The following is a 19,138-nucleotide window of genomic DNA, read 5'->3' as shown; positions in this document are numbered from 1 at the left end:
ATATTAAATCACTTGCTAGATTCCTTCAGATCCCCTATGCACAACAAAACAATTTTCACAACGATGTCGCAAGTGTTGGAATCCGATTACCGCGATAACTTAAACGGCAATTCTTGTAAGTTGGCATTTTATCGAACTGTCGCTACCCTAAAAAGCTTCCGTTGAACGCATCTCCTCCAACAGCTGCTGATTTTAAGGCCTGAATTTTATGGACACGGTAATTTGAAATACCTTTCCACCAAATAGCGCGTTTCATACTCAAGAGATCAGTTGCAGTTCGCTGCAATGAGCGAGCGGGTTGCCGATAAGTGCCGCGGACCGCGCTGTCACGTACGTGTAATTTAAGTTGGTAGCCTTGGTGCCGGCAGCTGCGACGCGTCGCCAGCCAGCCTGCGTGTCAGAGCGGCCTAAGAGCCATCGCGCAGATTTTATCGGCGAGTGTCGGTATCTTGGACAAACAGTCCAGGTTTAGACTCACTTATGAGCCAATGAGCTTATTTTTATTTAACTCAATAACACGTTTTCTTTCGAACTGGGAGCCTGTGAACGAAAATGAGAATTATTTGAAGCTCTCTCTGCTTAAATATGTTTAGTAGTCGTACGTCTGCCGTGCCAATCTATAGGGGTAAGCAATAAGTTTTCGGACTGCCCTGAATATAGGCAACACACAAGACACAGAAAACTGAGAAGTTATCTATAAGCAGGGAAATGCCTGAAATCTATACTAAATGTATTGGTTGAAAGGTAGAGAAGAAGACTAGTCATAAGGCGTATATGGAGAGATTCCAGGAAAAATCGCAATAGATCCTTGACATGTTAACACAAAATAACGTGTAGAAGCTCAGCTCTTAGAGACAATCTGACGCTGTTAGATAAACTGACTCAATAGACATGGAAGCTATGATCTTCACTGACACATAGGCTACATTTATGTTCAACGGTATAGTAAATAAAAGTGTAGTTCGAAAATATATTTATTGAATCCTCTATTTTAGTATAAGAGCTTAAATGACGCAGTCTGCTGGAAGCCCGGTGAATACAGAGCTTGAGAATGCTTTAAGTACGCATGCGCGAAGAAACTATGACATCATGTCAGCAACTTGCCACTACAAGAGCTGAAAACTTCATCGATCTTAAGTTGTGAGTTGTGAGGTGAGAGGTGTCAAATGTATGATCGTGTTTTATTTTTTATTACATTGTGATTGTTGCAATATGTACAACATAGTTGAAAGCCTGTTAAAGAAGTCTTTTTCTGTTACAATTCTGGAAAGATAATTGGAAATAAAACAGTCTGGTAGGCCTACTCCAGGTCTAAACTTAACACAAAAATTTATATGCGGAGGAAAGAAGATGTTTTTCATCTCTTAAGATAATAAAGACCTTTCTTCGTAATACTTGTGTTGCTGTCGATTGAGAAGAGTAGTTATGATCCAACTTTTAAAAATTCAACACGAGAGTGATTTGTTAATTCTGCGGCAGATAGCAGAGATATATGGATTTTATTTTTTGGCTATGCGTGAGGATTATCCTACTATTTATAATCTCTTCTGTTTGTTTGCTTACTTTTTACCATTTGATCGCTTTTTTAATATAGTGGTCCACACCTGTGGTGTAACGGTTAGCGCATCTGATCGCAAAACCAGCTGACCCTGGTTCGAATCCCGGTTGCGGCAAATTACTTTGAGGGTTTTTCCGGTGTTTTCCCTCAACCCAACATGAGCGAATGCTGAGTGACTATCGGTGCTGGACCCCGGACTCATTTCACCAGCATTATCACCTTCATTTCATTCAGAAACTAAATAACCTGAGATTTTGATACAGAGTAGTAAAATAATCCACAAAAAAATATATATAGTGCAGTCATATATAATTTCTTGCACCAGCCGTCAATAAACTCACTGCAGTCTTGCTAGTGTCTGTCATGTGCCAGAGAATGTTGCAAGCAGTATATTAGGTTTGAGGTTCTGTGCCGGTTGAAGCTTTTCTGGCTAGGAAACTTGAGGAAGCAAGTTCAATTGTGGCAGAAAAGTGAAAAATTAAAGTTAGCCTACTTTTCTCCGAAAATAGCTCAAGATGCATGTTTTCATGGCGGCTTTGTGTCATGCTAACCACACTACAAGACAGATGGAACAGTGGAAGGGGAAAACTCTTGCAATAGATCTTCAGCAAATGCAGTTCCTTATCAAGTCCAGGTTATGTTGATATCTGACGTCAGGACTCTGATAACTTTGAGGCACATGCACAATACAACCGATTTTATAGTTTCGGAACAGTAATTCAGTTTTTATTTATTTATAGGCCTACACAATTTAACAACTATAGTCATGTCGCATATGTATGATCTTCGAGTATATCATTAGGCCGTTGACTATTGTTGAGTTTCTGTTTCTATTATGAGTTGTAAATGACTTGTGTTCATATAACTGATTCAGATTTTGTTTTCATGATTATGATATTGGTGATTAAGGTGGTAATGAATCATGATATGTAAATTTCCAATCCGGCATTTTGATTTGCGACTGAGGGAAATCATAAAAACCCTCAGTCAGATGACCGGCCACGGGGTTTCAACTCGGGACCTCCCGAATGCGAGTCTCAAACGTTACCGTCTAATAATCCGTGGCGCTACAGCCCTTGAAGGGCCTAGACCGACCAGCCGGCTGCTGGCCTCACGCCCACATGCCGAAGCAGAGCTGGACGATCATCCTACCAGAATGGAGGTATCGTGTGGTTAGCACGATGATCCCCCCAGCCGTTATAGCTGGCATTCGCAACCGGATTTCGCTACCTATCGTAGCTTCCCAAGTGTATCACGATGCTGGTGAACACCGGTCCCATACACTGGCCGAAATTTCATGAAAAAGTTTCTTCTCCCGTGAGGACTCGAACCAGCGCGCATTCCGTAACGCGAGTCCTAGGCAGGATGCCTTAGACCACGACGCCACGGCGCGGGACAACATTACCGTCTAGTACGAGTAATTTTTATTTTCGTCATTGTGCGAAATACAATTGTTTACACGAATGAAAACTGAACAATATGCAGTTTCGTTGCAACAGCAAAACGCACCCATATAATGATGGTCTTAGACTCTACGATTTGCTTTGAACGAGACACAAATCAAGAACTGCAGATGAATGATGACAAGCGAGCTAAATATGTACCTTGTCTTCCATACCTCAGTGAAAAATATGGCATTTCGCTTTACAACTGGGATGTTGCAGGCTTACTATTTGGAGCGAGGGGTTGTTTACCAAAATTTACATGTGATATCCTTAAATCCTTTCAAATTCCCTTTTATGAGGTTCAGAAGATCGTAATGGAAATTCTGAAGGCCTCTATTCAAATTCTACACTATCATCTATATGTTAACACGTAAATTGTTGTTTTAATGTACAAATCGAATCATTATTTTGCTCGTTTCATTTCCCTTTATCTTTTATGTTTGTTAATTCCGGATCCCAGTGGTCAACCTCACTTGAGAACGGATGATTTGAAATAAGTCTTAGTAGTTCAACAATCAGTAGTTGCCTGGCAACAATACGACGCACTTATTACTTATCAATTTATCGTTGTTTGGTAAGAACACAACGCAAACGTTACTCATTAGTAAGTACAGAGTCATTTATATAGAAATGACACATTTCTTTCTTTCTTTATTTCAAAACGAATGATGCTAGCTACAATTTGTTATACCTCAAATGTAGAGTATCTTTGGGAGATTACTAACTTCTATAGCAAATGTTGAAAATTCTTTATTTATTCGGCTGGAAATTCACTTAATGACCAGTTTTTAACGTCAAATTAAGCAGAAGTTTTGATTCCCTTTCACTATAGGCAGATGTTTATTCTTTATTCCGTATATTTATTGTCATATTCTTTTAGAGATTCAGTTGTTTTCAATTTGTTTATCAGTCCCAGTATTGTGTTTCTTCGGGGGGGGGGGGGATTGCGAACTCCAAAATCTCTCTGGTATGCCCTTTGAGCAGCCGTAATTGAATTCGTAATCCAGTATTGCTTCACAAGGAAGAGCCGTTGATTTAATGTGCACTGCATTTTCAGTGACCAAAACAAAATGTGGAAAACAGCTGCCAACAATAAGGAATAAAGAATAAACATCTGCGCATCTCGTGACAGGGAATCAAAACTGCTTAATTTGACGTTGAAAACTGGTCATTAAGTGAAAATTCCAGTCGAATAAATAAAGTATTTTCAACATTTGCTATAGAGGTTAGTAATCTCCCAAAGATACTCTACATTTGAGGTATAACAAACTGTGGCTAGCATCATTCGTTTTGAAATAAAGAAAGAAATGTGTCAGTTCTTTATAAATCACTCTGTATATGGTTGCCTGGCAACAATACAGCGTATTAATGATGTGGTTGCTTGGTAACATTGCAACGCATCCTTCACTTATCAATTAGACCTAATATTTGCCTGGCAACAGCACAACGCACCTATGGCAACACAACAACAGTCTGGCTACTCACCCGCCATGGTAGGGTAGGCCGAGTAGCCCGCGGAGTCGAGCGCATGCGCGTGGGAGTGGTGCGCCGCCGCCGCCTGGTCGTGGTGCAGGCGCGCCGCGGCGCTGTGCGACGCCGCCCCCCAGGGCTCCGGCACGGCTCCCTTGCTGTACTGGTGCGACGCCGTCACGTGCGGCGGCAGACGCGTCGTGGGAGGCAGCAGTAGTCCGCCGTACTGCGCCGCCATGTTGTGGTGGTGGTGGTACTCGTGCACCGCCCTGCAACAGAACAGCAGCTCCCTTCACAACACTGCTGCTACTGCTGCTGCTGGGTGCAAAGACAGAGAACTGGAAGCAATCTGGATTAAGTACTATTGAGTGTGGCTATCGGAGCAAAACTACATCCACAGTGCGTATTGCAAAAACGCAACAGATTGCATTGCACTGTATGTATGTTCAGTCAGCAGTCCGAAGACTGGTTGGAACCTCAAGAGGAAACTAAGCCAGCAGATAATGGCGGATTGCATTAAGAGGTATAATTTAATTTAATTTAATTTTAATTTATTTAAATTTAAATATATACAGAATAAAGAATATAATTACAAACAAACAAGAGAAATAGAAATAAAATAATACAAACAATATGAAACAGGAGATACAGTAGTATTAACAAAATATGAGACCGAATGAGCAGCGCTCGTGTTCGGTCGTAGTTCAGATATAATATTAATAAGCCTATAAGAGAAAATAAAATAAAATAAAATAGGAAATAGAATTAAAATTAACAGTTACAAAAATTATATAATACAATATTAATATAAGAGAAATATAGAAAAAGTAATAATAATAATAAAAATAAATAAGTAAAATAAAATAGGAAATAAAATTTAAATTACAGCGGAAATGGAATTATATAATATAATATTAACACTAGAGAAGAATAATATCGCACGTGAAAAGTAGGACTATATATTTCAAAATTATAGAATACAAATGATTTTAATCTAAAAAAAAAACTTAAAATTGTTTAACGACACGTTAAAAGTGTTAAAATTAAAAAAAAAAAAGTTATGTACCTTACACGGCTCGTTTCGACGCCGGTTTTGCGTCATCTTCAGTGTCCTACGAACTACTGATGTTCCTGTTGATCTTGCATACTGCCATTTGCATTCGTCAGTTGTAGGGATGGGGGTGTGTTGCTCCTATGGTGGGGGGGGGTGGTTGTTTGTGTGCTATGTATCATGATATCGAATAATGTGTGGTATTGAACTGTAATTGTGTATTAAGTATATGTTGTGGGTATGTTATTGTATGTTTATATATTTCGTATTGTTCTAAGATGTTTAACTGTGGACTTTTTGGTGTGATGTGTAGAATTTCCATATCTGTTTCTATATTATTGTAGACATGATTATTGTTGATAATATGTTCTGCGTAATTTGATGTGATGTATGGTGTGGTTATAGCTTTAATGTGTTCTTTATATCTTCTTTGAAAGGTTCTTCCTGTCTTTCCTATGTAAAAATGTGGGCAACTATTGCATTTTAGTTTGTAAACCCAGTTGAATTATATTTATTTGAATGTTTGATGTGATTATTTAGATATTTCTTTGTTGTGTTATTTGTTTTGTATGCTATCTTGTATTTTAATTTTCTGTGTGTCGTTAAACAAATTTAAGTTTCTTAAACAAAATTTTAACGTGAACCAGAATCAATAATCTTTTTTATTTTACTTTTATGCAAGAATGATATTGTGGATATGAGAAGGAATAGATCAGTCATGCAACTGTGAGAAAGACAATAGACTGTTTTCGTCTAGTAGTGGGACATTCTTTGGCTGTGAATGGTTCTCATTTTGAACATCTGTTGTAAAGTTTGATTTATTAATAGTGATTTGTTTAGTTTTATGGCCTACTCAACGTGATTTTACATACTTATTTGTCTCAAGTTTGAAGTCCACGAAACAGAAATAATAAATAGTTAAATGACATGAAACGAGTGAACGGATAATACTTCTACATATTAATGCGTAAAATTTAATGGAGATTCGAAATACAATATGTTAATTTTAATATAGGGTGTTATTAAAAAAATAAAGTTTACTGTCACACTCTCTAGGCTATGCCTAAATAACTAAATTTTTGGAACACTGGTATCATATTGTATGATTTATTTCCAATCAGTGTTATTAGTTAGGCTATTAAAAAAGCAACAAATAGGTAGACACTAGCGCCATGCATATAGATCTATTTTGAAGAGTAATGCGTTTTGATATACTATAAGATTATTTCAATTTCGAAAGCGCACCGGCCTGCTTTCAAATATTTGCCGCTTTTACTCCAGTAATGAGGAATGTGTTACCATTAGCAATCTGCACGGTGATGCGATGATCCTTATCGCCTACCCTGTTCAACATCTAATTGGAGGATTTAGTAAAGAACTGTTTTCAGAACATGGGAGGAGTGATAGTACAGGGAAGAAGAATAAAGTTCATTAGATTTGCTGATGATATACCGTTGTTAGCAGAAGAGGAGATGATACTAAGGGATATGCTACTGGAGCTAAATGACAGCTGTGAGCAGTATGGGATGAAGATAAACACAACAAGACGAAGACCATGGTTATAGGAACAAAAGTAAAGAAGGTAAAGGCAGTGGAAAAAGTGGACAGCTTCAAATCCTTGAGGCGTACCATAAGTGGAAGTCGAAAGAAGGATAGTAATAGCAAATGAAGCTTTTAATAGAAAAAGAAGCATCATATGCATATAGAAAAATAACCAAGGAAGAAACTAGTGAAGTGATTTGTGTGGAGTGTGGCACTATTTGGAGCAGGAACATGGATATTACTAAGAAATGAAGAGAAAGGATTAGAAATAAGCATTTGAAATGTGGGCACGGAGAAGAACGAAGCGTGTGAAATGGACAGAGAGAATAAGAAATGAAGCTTTGCTGGAAAGTGTGGGTGAAGAAAGAATAATACCGAAACTGATAAGGAAGATAGAAAGGAATTGGCTGGATCACTGGTTGAGAAAAAACTGCCTACTGAAGGGTGCACTGGAAGGAATGGTGAACGAGAGGGAATTTCGGTTGAGAAGAAGAAATCAGATGATAGATAACATTAAGATATAAGAGACCTTTGGATCGTATGCAGAGACAAAGGGGAAGGTGGAAAAGTGGGAAGATTGGAGAACGGTGGGTTTGCACTGAAGGACCAGTCCTTCCGGCAGAAAACAATGACTGAATGGTATTTAATACGAGTAACCATGTTTACAGAATTACAAGTTTTATTGGAGTAAGAAAGAAATGCCTTATATGTGGAAGTCTAACGTAAATTTCTGTACTTATCGCCGGTAAATATCCCTAATCACGTTTAGGTCTAATTAATAAATAAAACGAAATGCCATTTTCATGAAGATTGACTTTTTACACAAGTGTGTCAAATATAGCAATATGCAATTGTGTGTCCTAAAATTTCGCATGCACGTTAAAATAATAATTATACTATCTACAAAACTGCTTATTCAACGGAAAATTTAGGGTCGTATTCAAAGACGAGACTTTGGACTAAAGTTGATTTTGGAAAGTACTAAGTCACCATTTTCCTATCCACAGTCGACACTTTGAGGAAAGTAAACTTCAGTCGTGACTTTACTTCGAAGTCGCCGAAAATCTAGACTTTGACTTTGACTTTCGTTCGTTGACAAAAGGAAAATGACTGATATTTGGGAAATTGTTGAATTTTCCGAGAATATTGAGGACATCTAGGAGATTATTAAAGCTGCATATGTTCCTTAGCGTATTATTATAAATTATAAATTCAAATCAAGGTACAGATTTGATAAAGAGACAGTATTAAATATTCTTATGTTCCAACTTTCATTGGTGGATAATCAAAGAATAATCTGTTCCACTAATAAATAATACAACTTATTTAATCGCGATTTTACGCTGTAGGTAAGGATTAATAGCTTAATATTGATTCTTAATATTTAATTTTATAAAGGATAGGTTATAGACTACAGTTGGAAATGCAGTAAATTTATAATCCTTGCGGTCGTCATAATAATGTTTTCTGCATATTTTTTTAGTGGGTTATTTTACGACGCTTCATCAACATCTTAGGTTATTTAGCGTCTGAATGGGATGAAGGTGATAATGCCGGTGAAATGAGTCCGGGGTCCAGCACCGAAAGTTACCCAGTATTTGCTCATATTGAGTTGAGAGAAAACCCAGGAAGAAACCTCAACCAGGTAACTTGCCCCGACCGGGAATCGAACCCGGGCCACCTGGTTTCGCGGCCAGTTCTGCGTATTGATTTCAAATAATTTTAAAGTAGTTTCTGCAGACATGCAAGGAATAACTCCGCCAACTATCAGCAGGATAATATGTCTCTTTCATAGTCTGTCATTGGTGGAATCTTATCTTCCATATCTTCACAACAAAATTATTTTACAATGAAATAATTTCAGGGCTTAATATGAAACTAACGTAACTACAATAGATGTTTTATTCACAACAAAATTCTTAACAGGCAATACTATTTCAGATAAACTATACCATCATGTTTTGTAGTTGTGAATTGTGTTATATTATAGAAGACTGTTCGAACTGATTTACGATTTTTGTGGCCAAGTAGAAGAAAAAATTATTATCGATTGGTACAAAGACCTAAAAATGTCAATTTTTGTACTTACGTTAGTTTCACAATAAACCCTCGAATATAATATTATTCTTATGTAAAGCCGCAAGAACGATTGGCAAATGCTTAACATGTACCGATGTTCAATTGTTTCATTGATTTGTGACTCAAAAGATGGCTTTGATTGTGCCTACTCTATTTCAACTATCTATTAATTTAATCCGTTTAGAAGGCAGTGATTTTCATTGCCAACATTAGAACAAGATCGTCACATCTCGACTTACCAAAGTCAAAGTCAAAGTCTCAGAAGTGTTGTCTATGAATAGGACTTTTAACAAAGTTAAACTTTACTACGAAAGTCGATTTTGGAAAGTCTTCATCCAAAGTCTCGTTTATGAATACGGCCCTTAGTAACACAAAAATTGAGCTTAAAGGGTGCTATTTATAGACATTTCGCAGCACGCACTACGAGCGTACTAAGCTAGCCCCGGCTATCCACTGGTTACTAGTACAGAATTCAAATCATATCCTATCGCTAACACTGGTTTATGAATACGAAAAACGCTGATCATCCACCGGAAGCTCGCGCTAAAAATGTCTATGAATACGGCCCAAAGAGATTAATATAAACTTGACCGCTAAGTAAGAAATAACTTCGCAATTACAGATTGATTTAATAGCTGCAATTCATGTCGGTTAGCAGACGAGGTTTAAAAATTCTGGATTATTATCGGCATCAGCAAGTTTCTGGTAGATATCCAGATGTGTGTAGAGGCACCAATCTTAGTTACTGTGTTCTAGTCCCTGGAATATGGATTAGAATAGGTATACATACAGTGGAAACGTAATTTTTCTCTAAAGAACGCGGTCGTGGACAATACGACAAACCTCCACTAAATACAGTGGTTATTTTAATTACTTTGTAGTAAGCATAATGAGGATGCATGTACCATTAAATGACAACCATGCAGGTTATTATAAGAATGCTAGTCCACTTTCTGCTTTAGTCTCTTTCATTTTCAATTACGGGTATTTGTCTGCAGTTACTTGTAAGCGAGATGTCTTGTTTACACAAAGCCGTCCTTGTTAATTTCCACAATTAAATCCTTCCCATCATAAAGCTCTGGATGCAATATATCCTGCAGTATAATCTCAATTAGGCTCCAGCATGCGATAAACATGGGGACAGGAAATGCAGCAGAGATAACTACTGCATAACATGCGCGGAAAGTAAACACTGATGAATGCGAAGCTATCAAGCAAGTCGAAACATCGACTAATCGCTTCCATTCCAGGTCAGTTTGACCACTTTATATTGTCCACAGTCATACAGTCCATCTTTATTTGGCACACAAACATTTCATCCAATTTTTTGTGCGTAAAGGATTCGTCCGTTTTCAATATTGTCCATTAATATCATAGCTCCACAAATATTTTGTCCATTTTCTTTGGTGCACATTTTTCGTCCATTTTTTTCAAGGTTCATTTAAAATTTTGCCCATACAACTAAATGAGCCGTTCAGAGCAGAAGTGGTGTAAGTCAAGAATGGGTAATGAAGGTTAAAGTAAACATTCTGTAAAATACAGCCCAAAGTAGCAATTAATATTCAATTTATTTAAACTATTAGTAGTCAGTGGATAGCATGAAGGACATATTAATTGCTACTTTGCGCTGTATTTTGCGGAATTTTTACTTTAAGGGGAATTGGACGTTATCGCATGCAAAGTAATGGTAAAAATAGCCTATCTTCAAGCAGTCATAAATGTAATACTATTTATCACAGCTATTTCATTTTTTTAGTGATATATGTATACACATTGAACTTTAAAATGAAAAAAGAATGGTTAATCTAGTGTAAATCTTACCCTTAAATTAATTTTTGAATTTAAACATATGTTTTATATAAATTTACTACATACCTGTGATTAGGTACACTCTATTCACTTATCATAGCACACATTGAATTAAAATTTTGGCCACTTACTGCTAACAGATACTAAAACATACCCTACTAAAATTATTAAAATGTCTATAATATTATGGGCATAGGGCTTATACTAATCTTTATTTTTTTTAAATTTATTGACGGTGATGATTACTATAAGCCCTATGCCCATAATATTACAGATATATGAATAATTTTAGTAGGGTATGTTTTAGTATCTATTAGCAGTAAGTGGTCAAAGTTTCAATTCAATATGTGTTATAATAAGTGAATAGAGTGTACCTAGTCACAGACATGTAGTGAATTTATAAAAACAAATTGTGCTTAATTAAAAAAATTAATTTAAGGATACAGATTTACTCTAGAGTCACCATTCTTTTTCATTTTAAAGCTTAATATGTATACACACATAGCTAACAAAAATGAAAGACCACTGATAAATAGCAGACTATTATATTTATGACTGCTAGAAGATAGGCTATTTTTACCATTTTTTGCATGCGATAATGACCAACTCCCCTTAAACCTCATTACCCAATTCTGACTTACACCACTTTTGCTCTGAACGGCTCAAATACAGGGCAAGTTGAATCGCAGTTAATAGCAAACAATTCCATCATTATTAATGTACTTTCTTATAGTTTGAATGATAATGAAATCCAATTTAATCTGTGTGCCAGAACTCTTAATGAAGAATAAAATTTATATAGCACAATTTCAAAGACATTGTAATGGCATATTTACTTCCTTTGTCTAAAGGCAAGGATAAAATAGTTTATAATAAGTACATATGGGGCATTCAGAGCAGAAGGAAATCAAGTCCATTTTTGGTCAGCTGGGAGATATTTCGTCTGTGCATACCTTAGTTAAGGCTACTTCCAGAGCATAAAAAATATAGGCTAATACTTGAAGCTTCTCCTAGAGTTCAGATGTTTAAAATCACACTCATCTTTAATGGGTAATAAACTATACATAAAAGACTATGGCCCAATTGTATAAAACTCCCTGACTAAAGATCAACTTTGATCGAAGATCGGAAAGTAAACCGAGTTCAGACACTTCTTCTATTGTATAAAACTTTCCCGCGATCAAATTACCTTGGTTCAAATACAATCTAAGTTCACGTGAAAAGGATTTGTCAACATCGCATAAAGAGGTGAAGTATGTGATACGCGGGCCATGTTATACAAGTTTGTTCAGTGTTGCCAATGTAACGACTTTAACTCTTTTTCAACGACAATTTCTTTTAACTTTTATATTGCTTAAATAGAGATTTAGCAACCATTTTAACACCCCATAGTGGCAAAATTTAATCTTTCTTTGTTGATAATGAGAAATCTAGCGACTTTCCAACTACTTTTTGGCGACTTTCCGTGCACTCTGTTGGAGACACTGGTTTGTTTTGTGCAACGTAAATAATGGCGGACAATAAGAAGATTGACCGTTTTCCAAATTGTTATCATGTTATGGTGCTTGATACTGCTAAACATAATAAAGCTTTATAAGACGACAATTTTCATTTAGTAATACAGTTAATTGAAAATTTATGAATGTACCTATCATATCCATTAATAATTAATGGTTGTTATAAACATAATATAATTATAGGTTATGATACTGCTGAACACGATAAAGCCTTATAAAATATAAGAATGTTTGTGTATTAAGGCAAGAAATTGAAAACATATATATATGTATATATATATATGTATATATATATGTATATATATATATATAAAACATGTATTAATATTAATAATAATGGTTATTATTTTTGCACAATCTGTCACTCGTATATTTCACACAGAAAAGAAATAATGAACTTGGATCATCTAACTTAATCGGAGAAATTTCTTCAGTCAAAGTTGAATTTAGTTTAAGACAAATTAATTTGAGATTAGACTTCATACAACACAAAATTCCAAGTTCAGCTAGAACGAGGATCAATTTAACTTCTGATCTAAGATTAAATGGTTTATACAATCGGCCCTATGGGTGCTATTCATAGACATTTCGCTAGCCCGCTCTACGAGCGTGCTAAACTAGTCCCGGCTATCAACTGGTTACTTGTACAGGATTCATATCATATCACTAACACTGGTTTATGAATACGAAAAACGTTAGTTCACTGATCATCCACCGGAAGTCCGACCTAATAATGTCTATGAATACGGGCCTATAAGTCTAATTTTCTGAAAAGTTTATTTTTGTGACTTCATTCCCTTGTGCTATGAGTGCCCCATATATCAGTTCCACTCACTCAGTAGAAATGGAGACCGATCGCATTCGCGGGCGAAAATCGTGATATATCCCATTGTGTTGCAAATAGAACTACACATGTCTGTATTCATATATTTAAGAGAGGTAAGCACATAGGCCTACATGCTGGGAATAGAGCTGAAGTTGGTGCTAAAAACGTTGTGGCAGGAATGAAAAGAAGGGCCGAACAACACCCAAATGAACCTCCCGTAGCCGTAATAAGGGAAGAAATTCAGGCCATTGAAGATCAGGAAGTACTACTGAATTTATCAGAAAGAAATTCATTATTACGTACTTTCAACATAACACGAAATGTCCTCGATTTATATTTGCATGCCATCAACTACAGATTAAAATTATACAATGCCGAAGAGAGGGGTGAAGAGAGAAGTAGAAAATAATTAAAATATTATTTAAATTTTTCTTTATTATTTTTCTTCTATAATTAAATTTGTAGTTAAATGCATTCTGTAGTTGTAGTTAAGGAGAGTGGGTAGTGATATCTGTGCGATTAAAGAATTTTAGTACAAAATTTAGTTCAATATTTCTAGGCTTTTAGTGTTCAGAATGGAATAAAAATTTCCATGGTTATACAACCAATCATTGTGAATTCTGTGGTATAAAAGACAACTAATTAGTTTCGTACCCAAGTGCAAAAGAAAGGACCTAACTGATAACCTGTTCTCTCACTTTGATAGAAGTACCTCATCCTTCAGGTGCACATTACTTGCTACAATCTCCACTCATATACAGTGTATTTTTTTAAGTTACCAAGAAATGTGTATGGTAAATTCTAAAGCAAAATTTATTTAAATATTTCATCCTTAGTGAAACAGAAAAAATGTTAAACTTTGATTAACAATTTTTTGCCGTTTTTAATGAATATATATTTTTTCCTCATGTTAAGTGTATAGTATTTATAAAGCCGTAGGTCTACTTTGGGCAACATACGAAATACGAAATACGAAAAGCCTGAAATCCCATAAGGGCAACGGCCTCCTACAGGAGAGTGTAGGGTGAGCTGAAGGTCTGCTACACTTGGGGAGCCAGTCCAAGAGAGCTTACACTATACTTACAAACTAAACACATGAATAAATTATACCAACTAAACACGAAAAACTATACAGACTAAACACATAAATTATGCAAACTAAACAGCCACAAAAAAACTATGCAAACTAAACACATAAATTATAATCTGAACACAACTGTCCACACTAAACACACGATAAAAAGAAAAAAATACACAAACTGAACCATACATAGTCATAACTCACACACAAACTAAATACACAAAAACTTCTACCAATTGCACACATAAATTGTACGGCCTAAACACACAAACTATCTAAACTAAACGCACAAAAACGATACAATTCAACACAAAATTTATACTAACTAAATGCATGAACTATACCAACTATATACGGAATCAAACTATCCAAACTAAAACACACAAAACCATACAACTGAACACAAAAATTATACTAACTAAATACATGAACTATACCAACTATACACGGAATCAAACTATCCAGACTAAAACACAAAAAACCATACAACTGAACACAAAAATTATACTAACTAAATACATGAACTATACCAACTATACACGGAATCAAACTATCCAAACTAAAACACACAAAACCATACAACTGAAAACAAAAATCATACTAACTAAATACATGAACTATACCAACTATACACGGAATCAAACTATCCAGACTAAAACACAAAAAACCATACAACTGAACACAAAAATTATACTAACTAAATACATGAACTATACCAACTATACACGGAATCAAACTATCCAAACTAAAACACACAAAACCATACAACTGAAAACAAAAATCATACTAACTAAATACATGAACTATACCAACTATACACGGAATCAAACTATCCAGACTAAAACACAAAAAACCATACAACTGAACACAAAAATTATACTAACTAAATACATGAACTATACCAACTATACACGGAATCAAACTATCCAAACTAAAACACACAAAACCATACAACTGAAAACAAAAATCATACTAACTAAATACATGAACTATACCAACTATATACGGAATCAAACTATCCAAACTAAAACACACAAAACCATACAATTGAACACAGAAATCATACTAACTAAATACATGAACTATACCAACTATACACGGAATCAAACTATCCAAACTAAAACACAAAAAACCATACAACTGAACACAAAAATTATACTAACTAAATACATGAACCAATTATTTATTACCAACTATACACGGAATCAAACTATCCAAACTAAAACACACAAAACCATACAACTGAAAACAAAAATCATACTAAATAAATACATGAACTATACCAACTATACACGGAATCAAACTATCCAAACTAAAACACACAAAACCATACAACTGAAAACAAAAATCATACTAACTAAATACATGAACTATACCAACTATACACGGAATCAAACTATCCAAACTAAAACACACAAAACCATACAACTGAAAACAAAAATCATACTAACTAAATACATGAACTATACCAACTATACACGGAATCAAACTATCCAAACTAAAACATACAAAACCATACAACTGAACACAAAAATTATACTAACTAAATACATGAACTGTACCAACTATACACGGAATCAAACTAACCAAACTAAAACACACAAAATCAAACAACTGAACACAAAAATCATACTAACTAAATACATTAACTATACCAACTATACACGGAATCAAACTAACCAAACTGACACACACAAAAATAACTTGTGTAACATAGAGTATAGAAAACAGTGAAAAAATTTAATGTAAATAGATTCAATAGTTTCAGAGAAAAATGCACTTACTCGTAGGTTTGAAAAGAATCAACTTACGGAAAACTGCATTAGAAGCCTATGAATCACATGCGCCGCCAAATTTAAAGACGTGATTTGAAGGGCTTATCTGCAAAGATATCCTCACTATATTTCTTTAAGGAACAAGTTTATTACTCTTGTTTGAAACACAAAATAAAAAATAAGATTTTTAACTCCTAATCACTACCCAGTCCCCTTAAATGAATTCTGTTGCCTACGAAGTTAATTTTAAAACAAATTTGCAAATGTCATCCAGAACTAGATTATTGTTCTTTCCCTATTATTATTAGTGGCGTGCATATCGCTTACCTTGCCGTGCTCAACGGAGCGGCGAAAGCATTAAATCAAAGCAGGCGATAATGGAAATAGGTTACAAGGTTTGTGTGAAAACGGAGGACGCATATCGCGAATGATGCAGCACGTGAGCGGGAGTCGAGCGACGCACCTTAACAATAAGACACGAGGTCATTTAATAAATAATTAGTTATTAGTAATGCACAGCTGCACTCCTACTGTTGGGTGCGGACCAGGAATTCAGTTCACTGTCTCAGTAAGGGCAAAAGAAGTGTAGGTTTTAAAGTGCGATGAAATTCTTAGAATGGCTTCCGCTGGGAGGGAAGTAAAGCTAACAGGTCCGAATCGTAGATTTACGACACGTAAAGAATTCTGACATATTTGGGGCTAAGAGGGATGAAGTTACAGGAGAATGGAGAAAGTTACACAACGCAGAACTGCAGCATTGTATTCTTCACCTGACATAATTAGGAATATTAAATCCAGACGTTTGCGATGGGCAGGGCATGTAGCACGTATGGGCGAATCCAGAAATGCATATAGAGTGTTAGTTGGGAGGCGGGAGGGAAAAATACCTTTGGGGAGGCCGAGACGTAGATGGGAGGATAATATTAAAATGGATTTGAGGGAGGTGGGATATGATGATAGAGACTGGATTAATCTTGCACAGGATAGGGACCGATGGCGGGCTTATGTGAGGGCGGCAATGAACCTTCGGGTTCCTTAAAAGCCATTTGTAAGTAAGTAAGTAAGTAAGTAAATAATTCTGACTCCGGTAGAGGGCTCAGAATAAAATTTGTCGGTCATTTCTCCCCACACTATAGTTGAAAAGTGTCGTTAAATAAAATATTACTACCACTACTGTGGGTGAAGAAATAAGCTAATGATGCTTGAAATGACCAGGAAGAGGAAAAGAAATTGGTTAGGTCACTGGCTGAGAAAAAATTGCCTACTGAAGGATGCATTGGAATAAATGGTAAACGGGAGAAGAAATCGTGGCAAGAGAAGATATCAGATGATAGACGACATTAAGATATATGAATCATATGAGGAGACAAAGGGGAAGGCAGAAAAATAGGAAAGATTGGAGAATTCTGGGTTTGCAGTGAAAGATCTGCCCGTGGGTAGAACACTGAACAAATGACCTACTCCTATACTACTAGGCCTAAGTCTTGTTAACTTCGTCCCCATTAAAATGTAATTTGAGGCCTTGAATTTTAAACCCCTGTCTACAGATAGCAGGGCCGATGCAACTATTTCTGAACCGCTTTCTATGTGTGACTGCCCACCATACTACTGTACGCGCACAAACGGACTTTGCAAACTTTACACATAGGCCTACATAGTATGACACTTAAGGTTACACCTAGGTGAAAATTTTTCATTTTGTTGTAAAAAAAAGTCACATTTTTAGTTCTTAGCATAATTCAATAGTGCGATTCCAAAATTAGCCAGCCCATTTGGCCATTTTCATATTTATAGCCTACATAATACATATTATTTTTTTGTTTAGACATCCAACATGTTGTTGTTTTCTAATGCCAGGCGTTTGACAATAAAGTCATTTGATCTCTTGCACTCCAATATTTTTCAAATATACAGGATGTTTAAAAAATACGGGGCACAATTTTAGGTATGTATTTCCCACATGTAGACAATCAAAATAGTTCATTACAACATGTGTCCGGAGATGCTTTATTTCCGAGTTATGGCCTTCACAACATTGAAATTCACCGGAACGTTTTTCTTTCCGCAGGTCGTTGCCGTCAAATGAGACATTAAGAGGGCACTCTGACAGTTCATTCCGAGGCGAAGGTTACATTCAGTGTTGTGTAGGCGTTAGACTGTGCGACATGTACTCAAATCAAGAGCTGGTAGAGATACACTTCACGTACGGTAAGGCGGACTGCAATGCTGCGCTGGCTCGTCGTTTGTACCAGGAGAGGTACCCACAGCGACAATGTCCAGATCAGAAGACATTTGTACGTCTCCATTACCGTCTGTGCGAGTATGGAAAATTTAACTCTCCTGGTTTGGGAAGGGGACGACCAAGATCTACAACTCCAGTAATACAGGAGGAGATTCTGGAGGCTGTGAACATGACTCCTTCTATCAGCACACGAAGGGTAGCGTTGCAAGTCAATGTTCCTCATACGACTGTCTGGAGACTGTTGAAAGAGTATCAATTGTATCCTTATCATTTGCAACGTGTACAGGCCCTGTCACTAGCAGATTACCCTGCACGAGTTAGGTTCTGTCAGTGGTTCTTGCAGCAGTGTGGTGTAAATCCGAACTTTCCTGCCTTAGTATTATTTACAGATGAAGCACAGTTCACACGAGATGACATATCAAATTTCCACAATCAGTATGTATGGGCGTATGAAAACCCACGTGCAACTGTTCCATCTCATCACCAAGTGCGTTCTCCCTCAACATTTGGGCCGGTATCATTGGTCATCGATTAGTTGGACCCCATGTACTTGTAAACAGACTTACGGGGCAGGCGTACACAAACTTCCTGAAAAACACCATACCTCATGTTTTAGAAGACACTCCACTGATCAATCGTCAACACATTCACTTCTTGCATGATGGCGCTCCTGCAAACTTCAGTCGTACGGCTCGCCGGTACTTGGATCGAAGGTTTCCTGATCGATGGATAGGTAGAGGTGG

General features: G+C 36.3%; 1 protein-coding gene across 2 annotated transcripts in view; it reads right to left on the bottom strand.

Annotated features, from left to right (window-relative positions):
- The window catches only part of vg (transcription factor vestigial), a 681,469-nt gene that overhangs the window by 426,560 nt on the left and 235,771 nt on the right, over positions 1–19,138 (bottom strand). For both annotated transcript variants that reach the window (XM_069830334.1, XM_069830333.1), the window contains exon 5: positions 4,489–4,742. In XM_069830334.1, coding sequence (XP_069686435.1) covers positions 4,489–4,742 — 254 coding nt within the window. The remainder of the gene's footprint in view (positions 1–4,488; positions 4,743–19,138) is intronic.

This window comes from Periplaneta americana, chromosome 7, assembly GCF_040183065.1.
Source record: "Periplaneta americana isolate PAMFEO1 chromosome 7, P.americana_PAMFEO1_priV1, whole genome shotgun sequence".
Classification (NCBI taxonomy): domain Eukaryota; kingdom Metazoa; phylum Arthropoda; class Insecta; order Blattodea; family Blattidae; genus Periplaneta; species Periplaneta americana.
Note: the sequence above shows the minus strand (reverse complement) of the source record. Positions and strands in the feature narration are given on the sequence as shown.